The sequence below is a fragment of the Aplysia californica genome, unplaced genomic scaffold (genome assembly GCF_000002075.1).
Source record: "Aplysia californica isolate F4 #8 unplaced genomic scaffold, AplCal3.0 scaffold00262, whole genome shotgun sequence".
In the NCBI taxonomy this organism is placed as follows: Eukaryota; Metazoa; Mollusca; class Gastropoda; order Aplysiida; family Aplysiidae; genus Aplysia; species Aplysia californica.
The window spans coordinates 540,779-552,121 of NW_004797532.1; the positions used below are offsets into that span (position 1 = coordinate 540,779).

Here is an 11,343-nt window from a genome sequence, read left to right on the forward strand (position 1 = left end):
CTCTCTCTCTCTCTCTCTCTCTCTCTCTTTCTCTCTTTCTTTCTCTCTCTTTCAATATCTATCTCACCTTCTGTCTCCTGATCTTAAATCTTTAGTTTGAAAATTTGATGCGATTATTTTTATACACTGTAATATAATGTTATCCTTACTTTTCTGTGCGCCAGCGTGTGTATTGTCATGTATGTCGGTGCACATGTAGGTGCGCTCGCGCACGTGTGTGTGTGTGTCTGTGGGTGTCTGTGGGTGTGTGGGTGTGTGTTTGTGTGTGTGTTTGTGTGTGTGTGAGTGTGTATGTTTGTGTGCGTCGCAACAATGTAAAAGCAAGAAACGTTTGACACTTGACGTGTTACCGGTGATACTGTGAAAAAAAACATTGTTTATTTGCACAACATTTTATCGTCAGCCTTATTTCAGTCTGACGGGTAATTGAAGGGTGTCACTGGTATGTCTTCGAATAAAGGTAGATGAAGTGAAAGAGTAATGTGCTCTAATGTAAACCAGTATCTGAGTTTACTTTCAAAATATTTCTTGCCAACCGTTACACGCCAGACGCCAGCCCAAACTTTGCAATTCACAATCAGATGACGCAAATCCGTTGAGTCGGACAATTCGTGACCCTAGAATTACAAAGTTCTATTTGACACTTGTGGCAGTTTAGAGTTACTAAGGCCATAAGGTCAAAAACCAAATGTTCTGTCTGCTCTATCAAAATTGTAAGCTTATTGGAAGTCATTATCAAGATTTTCAGAGACTTGCATATACGTCAAATTTCTCAGTACTAGGTACAAATTTCTCAGTACTAGGTACTGAGCAGATAGAACTTTGTAACTCTTAGGAAGCGAAGTATCTGCATTACTTAAGAAGCACATTCAGACTAAACGTAGAGCATTATTAATGGACGAGGGGAGGGTTGGGGTAGAAGGGAATGGACATCTAACAATGAATTACTCTTTGTGTCCAAGATAAACAGATTGTCAAATTGTTAAGGCATAGCTGTTTCGAAGATGAAAGGGTCTTGAAGAACAAGGAGATGGACAAGAAGAATGAAGAACAAACCATCTCCTCACCATCCCCCTCTTTTTCAATTTTATTCCTGCAGAAAATAAGGAAATGAACCGACAAAGTAAAGCATATCGGCCAGAATTGGGCAATACAATGATGGAGTGGGTTGAATCGAAAGAAAGAGGAGGTGTGATGACAAGGTTGATGGAAAACGTAATTGGAAGATACACCAGAACTGTGCGAGTGGTGGCGCGACGAAACTGAGAGATCCTAACTCTTTATATGTCTCTGTCTTAGTTTTTTCCAGTGCTAAATGGGAACTATTGTTTCTGACGTGTGTTTCTCTTTACTCAATTCAGCAACATGTTCGCTATTCTTGGAACATTAAGAAGCATGATATCCATTGCTATTGATCACTTTTTCATCATTTGTTTCGCTATACATTAGTAATCAATATTAACATTCCTGGCCTTTCATTTGTACACTTATTTCTTTTAGGGCCGCTTTCTGGTTACTTTGTTTTTCTTGCCCAAGGTCGGTTCGCATTAGAAAACTGGCTTTGACAGCGCCGTTGACTTACTTGGTGTTAATACGGGACGATAATGCTGATTAACTCATTCCACATCCCGAGTGGGAAGTTCTTGAACTTGGGCTTTTTGGGTTTGGGAGAGTTTACAGTGTTCGTCACGGACTTTACTCGGTCCTGTCGACGATGGACGTTTATGTTGGAGGTACCTTTTTGTATGATCTTGCGATGTTGGAATGTATGTAAAACACGCACCGTGTCATGTCAGTCTGATTTTAGGAGGCTATAACAAACGAAATAATATGTTGTTGAAGCAGAAACATTCTTCTCCAAGCAAAAACGTCTTCCCAAGATCATTACGGAGAACAACTGGAATCCAGAGAAACGCTTTGAACTCGAACAATTACTTGAAGGATGTCCTTGGTAATAATAGGGGAGAGAATGAAGGCCGTGCAGAAGCAGCAAAACAAAAGTCAGAGAAGCAGCAGAAAACAATACACGTTTATCTGGTGTAGTGCCAAAAAGGTATTTTGACATTCCGTGCTCACCTTATTTTTTTTTAAAGGAGTGGAGCACATATATTTGGCGTCTATGGTGTAGTGTTAGGCGCTTTGCCGCCACACGTAAAAGACCTGAGTTGGGAGATTCTTTACCGAGTATCTATGTCTTTTTGCTTAGTATTATATCCTTTTCAGCCCAGTTTGGTCCTGACAGGGAGGTTCGAAACAGCTTGCCCCCTGTAGTATCTAGATTGGGATGAAGATGACGTGAAACATTTACAATTTGAAAAAAAGAGTAAAAAATCAAAATAGGTTCTAAAAATGGTTTTTCGAAGGCTTACTGCTTCAATCTAGCCTGTTGTCAGAGTCAACCCAAGCTCAATAGATACAGAAGATGGAAGTATTCGATAAAATACACATGTCCAAGTGGGAATCGAAATCATATCTTCAATGGGAAGCGGCGAAGGGCCTATCCATTGCACCGCAGACCCCAGGCTCCAGTGTATGCGTATGAACTAATGTGTTTGTCCGTCACGTGACAGCTACAATTTATTTTCTCTTGAAAATATTTCTGGTGGGGCCTTTGTGACAGCAGAAACAATGTGGAGCGTAGGGGAAAACAGGAAAGGGTTTAATTTGTCTACGTGGCGAGCGATATGCTTAAGAAACCAGCTAAGAAAGGCAGTTTTTACAATGAGAAAGGATTGATTCCGAAGTTCAAAAAATATTGAGTTGATGAAGAACAAAAATGAAATGGAGGTATGGAAAATGAAACTGAGACGAGGTAAGGAATTAACTGGGGTTGCAAGACAGGGAAAAAGAGCGAGATGAAGAGCTAGAAAGCAGAAAACAGGAGGATTGGGGGGGGGGGGGGGGGCAAATTGATTAAGCAGTCCTAGAAGAAAATATTAACTCGACAAACAATTTAAGATCTAACGGCAAACAAATTGTGTGTGTAGGTATGTATAGAATACATGTATAATATACTTTTAAAAATTTGACCAATAGCATTTAAATAACTTTGCTTGTTTGTTTCGACCTTTGTCCTTGTAAAGAAATACCATAATATTTAATTCAAGCCGTGAGCTTATCATGAAAATAGCAAATGGACCGAAGTGGGTCGGTTATGGGGAAATTCATTTTGTAGGAGGGAGTACGTAGGGGTTTTCAGCTCTTTATCTCTCCCCGAGAATAAGACCTCTGTTTCCTCTATATAAGATGTTTTGGTTCATAAGTAAATGACCATGAATGACATAGTTCCCTTACTGGAAACAGAGAAATTAACAAGGGTACGACAGGAAGAAAAATCCAAAGATCCCTACAGGACCATCTACCAGCCACAGTTAACATGCTGAACCATACCCCAGAGGCACCATCATGGGTAAAGAAAAACACAAACATAATTATACACACGTCCATGCCTATGTTCACCCCAAAAGATGACCACAGCGACCTGAGCAAGAAGTCCCTCACTCTCTCCATGCTTGAACAAAGATACCCACGAGAAGCATGGATAAGGATCCATACAGACGGATCTGAAACTGATGGTGTGAAAAGAGGAGGAGCCGGAGTGTACGTACAGTTCCCAAATGTACGACGACAAGCAGAGGCAGTCCCAACAGGGCGACATTGTACAAACTACAGGGCAGAGACGGAGGCTTCAATACAAGAAGCAAACATCATCAAGAATGTGGTAGACCCCCAAAGCCAAGTAGTATTCCTAACAGATGCCATGTCAGTACTGCAGGCAATCACTTTCGGCAAACTACCAAGGCTACGAAAAGGAATTGAGGACATCCCATGTCTGAGGATCATGCTGCAGTGGATTCCATCACACTGTGGTGTCTTAGGAAATGAGCAGGCAGACAGGATGGCCAAACTAGGAGCTCAGAAAGAGCAACCAGACAACAGCGTTAACTACACAGAAATAAAAACGATTATAAATACACTATTTAAAGCACCCCAGACACCAGATGGCTACAATGAGCTGTCCGGCCAAGAACAAGTGGTTATCTTTAGACCAAGGACACAACACACACGACTTAGACAACATATGTACAAATGTTTTAAACTAGTACAATCACCAAAATGCCAGTGTGGAGAGGCGGACCAAACTGTTGAACACATCCTTCAGCACTGCAAGACACACAGGGCCCTGAGACAGGAAACGTGGCCAACCCCACTGACGCTACAAGAGAAGCTACATGGGCCGACAGATGAACTAAGCAGGACGGCCCAATTTATGACTGATACCAGACTTCAAGTGTGATGCGATCGAGAAGAAAAAGAAGATGACAGGCAGCGGCCACTTGAAAAAAAAGAAACGGTGGTGAATAAAGCTGTTATTCCGGCTCGCCTCCTTGCCCCTTCAATTGCGACACACTGCATGCCCGTTTGAGAATTAATTAAGAGAGAAGTGTGGCGGGTGGGAGCGATATCATTGCTTTCCATAATCTTTTTTTCTTAGAAAAGTCTGATTACGGTGCAATTTTTCTATGCTCTATTAGGTCATTCCCTCCGTTTTTCTTTTGCCTACTTAGTGTCACTCTGGAATGTGAGGCTAGTTTCGTGAACTTCGGTTGTCTTCCCCCCCCCCCCCCTTTCCACTTTGCTTCAGCTCAATCTGAGACAGACGTGATATCTTTAATTTCGCTTTAAAAAAATAAACGTACGAGTATCTCGTATTTATTTTTCACTCCTTGTTGACCGCATGGATTATCCCTGACGATGAAAACATCATTAGGAAAAACAATTGTGAGTAACTTGAGAATCAGTCTGATGTTCATTTTAACGGAGTTTGATTTTTTTTTTACTTCAAAAAAATCTGTTTATTTTTTACAATTTATTTTTAGGGGCATTTTAAAGACTTCTTTCATTTTCTGCAGGAGCCTGGTCTACAGCATATAGGCCTGCCTCTAAGGGTAGACACATAAAACATACCTGTTCAAAGTTCTGGGTGTGGGAGTGTTTTGAGGGGATCGTATTTAAGAGGGCTAATTAATTACTCATTTTTATTTTCAACGTGGTGCACTTTGCAATTATTATCCCCCCCCACAGACCATAGAAGACCCAGAAGCATTCTCGGCTACCCCGGAAGTATACAGTGGAAGAAGCCGATTAAGTGCCCAAATACTAACAGACTGACAAGATATTTCTCTGTATATAGCTGGGAGCGTACCCACTCCTACTTGGATGAAGCAAGGAAAATTCGTGTAAGAAATATATTCCATAAAAACAACATCGGGCCCTTGATGGGATTCGAACCCATGTCCTTACAGTTCAGAATTGTTCTCTTTTGAGTCATATCCCAAAGAGAATTAATTACATACTTTTGTAACTGCTTAGCTCTGGTTCTTGTTTCTGAGGGTTAGGAAGATATTGGTTTTGGAGCCCTGATGGTTAACGTTGAATACGTAGTTTCTCTTAGCCAAGAAAAAAAAGACACTTCCGAATCATGTGAGGCTTAGTGTGGGTGGGTTTTTTTTTATAATACAAGAATGGTTATAATGCAAGCCGTACATTATTCTGAGTACAGGACCAAAGACTGAAACTGGACCAAAGACTAAAGCTTGATAAAAGAAACGAAAACGTGACATGAGTTAAAGCGGTGGGAGAGGTCACAGTGTTACACATTCTTTTTTTAAGATACAAAAGGAAATCTAACAATCGACGAGAACGAGTAAATTACGTTGAAGATATTTAAGAGTAGCATGAAGGAACATGGGAACAATTCACGCACCTCTTCAAAATTTGCGATTCTAATGGAGCTTCCATTTAGCCAGAAGATATCTCCTTATCGAAATAAACCACAAACAGAATTAAAACCTTTAGATTTCGACAGAATCGCATCGTGCGCACCTTCGGGGAAAAGTAGATCTAGTACCCAGACATAACGAATTGTTTTGTCTTTTTTAACTTTCTTCTCTCTATCTTGGGTTTCTTAACTCGATCTTCAAGTCTTAGTTTGATCAGTCTTTCTAGTATTTGTTCCCTGTCTAGTCTCTGACTGGTTCGTAGATTGCACGGTTTGGAGGTTTTAGTAATCAATACCTTTCCTCTGAGTTTTCCTTCTTTTTCGTAGAAAGTAAAAGCGTTTAGGCCTGTAAATATCTCAAGTGCAAATATCTCAAGTGCATTACGGGTTGTGAAAATTAATAAGGACTGGTAAATGGAAAGTGAAATAGGAAAGAATGGATTTGAGTGGGTTGATGGAACGTGGTTTAGGCAGCACAGGGCCGTGGTAGGTTAAAAAATAGCGACATAAACTGCCGACGTCCTGACTGATCTGACGAAATTGCCCGCCATAGCAAATAAGGATTACCGATCCATGCTCGCATCAAAGCCCTGCTTGTGGCATGATCAGTCTCGACTTTCATTGACTTTTATTTGAGTAACGCTCTGATCTTTTGTTCTTCTTTCGCTCCGTAATTTAAAGAGGGAGACAGAGAGAGAGAGAGAGAGAGAGAGAGAGAGAGAGGGGGGGGGAGGGAGAGAGAGAGGGGGGAGAGAGAAAGAAAGAGAGAGAGAGGAGGGAGAGAGAGCCAGAGAGAGTCAGACTGAGACAGACAGACAGACTTGGAGACAGACAGGGAGACAGGCAGGGAGACAAAGATAGAGAGACAAAGAAAGAGGCAACAGATAGATTGATAGATAGATAGAGAGAGAGAGAGAGAGAGAGAGAGAGAGAGAGAGAGAGAGAGACAGACAGACAGACAGACAGACAGACAGACAGACAGAAAGAGAGAGAGAGAGAGAGAGAGAGAGAGAGAGAGAGAGAGTAAGAGAGACTGACAGACACACGGACAGACAAACAGACAGATGGACAGAGGGACAGAGCTTTCAAATGTTTTCCTTCATCCACTCTCCCCCTCTTCCGTCCCTATCTCATTCATGAACCAACCCACTTGCTTCCCTATTTCTGCTCAATTGGCAGGTCCTAGTTCTACTTATCTCTTTTCTCGAATTCTTCTTTCTCTCAAAGCTATCGAGTATCTGCACCATGCTCTTGACCTGGGGTTCTTTGGCGTTTTAAGGAAATGTTCTTCTTTTTTCTTTTCTTTGATCTCTCTCTCTCTCTCTCTCTCTCTCTCTCTCTCTCTCTCTCTCTCTCTCTGTGTGTGTCTCTCTGTCTGTCTGTCTGTCTGGCTCTCTCTCTCTCTCTCTCTCTCTCTCTCTCAAGGAATGTTTCTAAAGTTTTTTGCTCTGAAAGTGTGAATGTTTTATCAATGCCTACTGCAAAGCGTCCTAAAGTGGCCAAACCACCACGTGCAGCATGAAAATCCTTGGGGAATTTTAGCCAAGTTTGCTGTTTTTTATCGACTTTTGTGAGACACCACGGACATTCCTCAGTTAAAATGTCTAGTGCCTATCAAAGACGGACGTACGGTCTCGAACTGTGCTAAATTTGGTGGCAATATAAGCCGCCGTTTGCGCAAAATCTAGTATCGCATCAATATGCCACGAAGACGAAAGACTTTGATCGTGCCACAGCTATGGCATGGCTGCAGGATGGGGTTGGAGTCTCAGAAGTTGCCAGAAGGCTTGCAGTGTCACACTCTGTCATTGTCCGTCTGAGGCAGCGCCATCAAGCCACTGGATCAGTCCAAGAACGCTCACGTGCAGGTCGACTCAAGAAGACCACTCAGAGTTTTTGCAAATGGTCCTTAACTTATGTTATTGAATCGAGTAGTGTCATCTACAAGTTAAGGTAAGACAGGATTTTTTTAATTTAAAAAAAAATTTTTTTGGGGGGGGTTACGCAGCGAAACTTAAAGTTGGTATTGGTTACGAAAGTATTTGCGATGTAATTTGTGGTGAATCAGGCGCTCGTTCCCCCCCCAAAAAAAAATTGAACAAACAGGCATTTTCCCCACCAGTTTCGCAATTTTAATCAAACTTTTAGTTTTTTGTTCAACCCTTTTTGTCCAAATAAAAACACATTCCATGTGAATTATATTGAAGAAAAAAAAGATGATCAAAAGCTCAAAAGATGTAATTTTTAGTTGACAATGACTCGTTGGGTATTTAAGTTACCATACTTTGGCGGTCGTTTTCTCGCTATTTTTACCACATAAAAAAGTGAACTTACCTCTTTCAATCACAAATATCTTCACTTCTGTTCAAGACAGGTTTAAGATGATATCGATAACTCCACATGCACAAAAAATGACGAGCACCTGATTCCACGGTGTCGTGACACTTTTCTGTTGTTGTTTTTTTTTTGGGGGGGGGGGTTGTTTTGTAGTTGAGACATTAGCCTAAGGGTTCTAGACTTTTTTTCCATTTTATTTTTAAGGGCTACAGAAGCAGTAAACAATTAAGAAAACATGTTTGTTCATTCCTCAGATCACAGTGGTCAGCGTGTCTGTGTTGACTCTTTGTGCAATCGCTGTGGAGCGCTACTTCGCCATCTGCCGACCTCTCAAGTCCCGCATCACTATGCGCAAGGTCACGGTCACCATTGTCATTATCTGGGTCATCAGTGGCGCTCTCGCCTCGCCAAACTTCCACAACAGTGTCATCAACACGTTCCACGTGAGTCTTTTATTTTATCTTTTTTTATTTGTCTTTTAACCAGTTTTCATAAACCAAAAGTTTATATTTCTGACCTTTGCGTAGTAAATGTACTGTGAACACTAAATGTGCTGCATTAATGAGCAAAAGTAAATGATTAAACAGTCACTAATTAAGTACCTGAGATGTGTTTTTAGAAAGTCCAGGGTGCACATAAGCATCATCTAAAATTTGGTTTAAATCGGCAAGTGGTTGCTGAGAAAGCTTGCTTCTAACGCGTTCACTATTAAGTGACGGACTAGACCGTGGTACCTTTTTCAACATGTAATTAACACACGGGCCTTCCGGTCTCTCGTCCTACTCCAATAGTACATAGCTAAACTTGTTGGGAACGATGAATGATCTCCCTATAACTGACGTCAGAATTCAAACCTGGATCGGAATGGTTGCACTGCAGGCCAGCTTCTTTTCCACCGAGCTGGGAGCGCTGTTACACAGGGGTTACCTCAGGTATAATAATGACAATGAGAAGCAGGAGAATGACGCTGACGAGTAAAGGTGAAGAGCGTGATAATGACAATATTGATGATAAACTATAAGTACCTGAGGGGAGAGGGGGAGAAGAATGAGTTAGGCGAGACAGAAGTGATTGTGAACGAAGAGAAAAAAGGAGAAGGAGGAAAAGGAGGAGGAAACATGTGTGTGTGTGTGGGGGGAGGGGGGGGGGCATAAAGCAGAATAGTATTGAATGAGACGAGGTATCTTACCTAGGTAAATGAAGTTCATTTTAAGCTGGAGGCAATGCGTTGAAAATAAAGTCAGTCTGCGATAGAACAGGAACAAGTGAATGAAGCAACTTCAAAACTCTCCCAGCTGCCCAAATCTAAAGGTTGTAGCCTGGTGTGGCTGCCCAACTTGATACCAAATAGCTGAGAATATCTTTGGGGCGGTGGTGTTTCAGCGCTAAATATTTACTTACTTTCTAGTTATGTGAGTGCTTGAATGCATAATATTGGCTTTGTAACACCAGTTTTATTATAAATGACCAAAACAATTAATCACGGCTACAGGAACAAAATTTGTCACTGTCACTGTTACTGATGCCATACCAGAACAGATAGACCCTGGGAAGGAAAGGAGATATTTTTCTAAATGAGGAAGGCAGACAAAAGAAAGATGAAACGAGAAAAACGGAGGAGAAAGAAGATGAATCAGAGAAAAAGGTGGTGTGGGGGGGGGGGATGAAAGGTGAAGAAATTACTGGAGACAAAGTTAAAGAGGATATTAATGTCTTTCGCTTTCAAGAGCTGCCAGTAATAATTCTATTCGTGATGTTTAAACAATTCAATAGGTCATATTTATACAGGAAACGGGAGCAAAGGGACGGGCTACTTCTATAGACTCAACATAACACAATTCTAAATAAAGGTCTACGGCTCAGCTTAAATAGTAAATACGGGAATGAAGCCTAGCTGCGCTCTACCTTATATGATTAACTTTCGATTTTGCTGCAACGACGAAGTTTTGATTTTTTTTTTTTAAGTGTTCAATTGGTAACGCAACCGTTGATTCCCCTGCTTTATCATGGCGATTCACGACATCGCGGGGTTACTCAGTCCGCTGCCCCAGCCCCGCCTCCTTTCAAAGCCCTCTTCTAGTTTTGCTTTTCAAAATCTTTCCCATTCCTCTTTATCTTAACCCCTTTCATCATTGTTCTTTTTCTTTTTTATCCCTTCCCCTCACCCCCTCCCTTTGTTCTTAACCTTGATCCACACTCCACCTCCTCCCTCTACCCACAACCCTCACCCATACTCCATCCCTCCAACTGTTCACCCCCCCCCCCCCCCCAAAACACACACACACACTAAAACTCCTCCCTCCACCCGCATCCCTCAAACACACTCCACCTCCTCCCTCCACCTAAAACCTTTACCAACACCCTCCCCCCTCCACACACACACACACCTCTCTCTCAACTTTAATACCCTTTTGGCTTTCTCTGCAGCAAGAGGAACTGAGCAAGTACCTGAAGATGTGTGCTACTAATTTGGAAAATAAGATGATCTACGACATGTTTCTGGTTATCGCTCTATACCTCGTTCCCATGGTGGTCATCGGTATCTTCTATCTCATCATCTCACACCACCTGTGGCATGTCAGAGTGCCAGGAACCATGCTCAGAGGTTGGTAAAAAGTAACTAGGTTTTGTTATCTGATTGTAATATACTATTGCTTTCTCTGTATTGTGGTTGTTGCTGTTAATGTTCCCCCTTTAATGTTGTTGTTGTTGTTGTTGTTGTTGTTGTTGTTGTTGTTGTTGTTGTTGTCATGCTGTTAGTTGTGGTGATGTGATGGTGTTGTTTCTTGTTATTATTGTGGTTGGCATCGTTGTTGTTGCAGATCTTCTTCTTCTTTTTCTTCTTCTAATGTCTTTGACACATCATATCAATTCTGTGTCATGTAAGTTGACAGAGTGAGGACAACAAATTAGTACAACAGTATATTATGTCAATCTAGTTTATGACATTGTTGTATAGAATTTTGCAGTTTAAGATTTGCTTGAGAGAGAGAGAGAGAGAGAGAGAGAGAGAGAGAGAGGGAGAGGGAGAGAGAGAGGGGGGAGGGGGAGAGATAGCAGAGAGAGAGAGAGAGAGAGAGAGAGAGAGAGAGAGAGAGAGAGAGAGAGAGAGAGAGAGCAGAGCAGAGCAGAGCAAAGCAGATCTGAGCAGAACAGAGCAGGCAAAATCAGACAAAGTGACAAACAGAGACGGACAGCCGAGCAGACAGACAGCAAGGCAGACA

At 41.7% G+C, this 11,343-nt stretch overlaps 1 protein-coding gene across 6 annotated transcripts in view; it reads left to right on the top strand.

Annotated features, from left to right (window-relative positions):
* The window catches only part of LOC101845404 (orexin receptor type 1), a 160,645-nt gene extending 149,829 nt beyond the window's left edge, over positions 1–10,816 (top strand). For all 6 annotated transcript variants that reach the window (XM_013083919.2, XM_013083923.2, XM_013083920.2 and 3 more), the window contains 2 exons: positions 8,374–8,562; positions 10,547–10,816. In XM_013083919.2, the coding sequence (XP_012939373.1) occupies positions 8,374–8,562; positions 10,547–10,732 (375 nt within the window). In that variant the 3' untranslated portion in view covers positions 10,733–10,816. The remainder of the gene's footprint in view (positions 1–8,373; positions 8,563–10,546) is intronic.
* Positions 10,817–11,343: the final 527 nt, after the last annotated feature.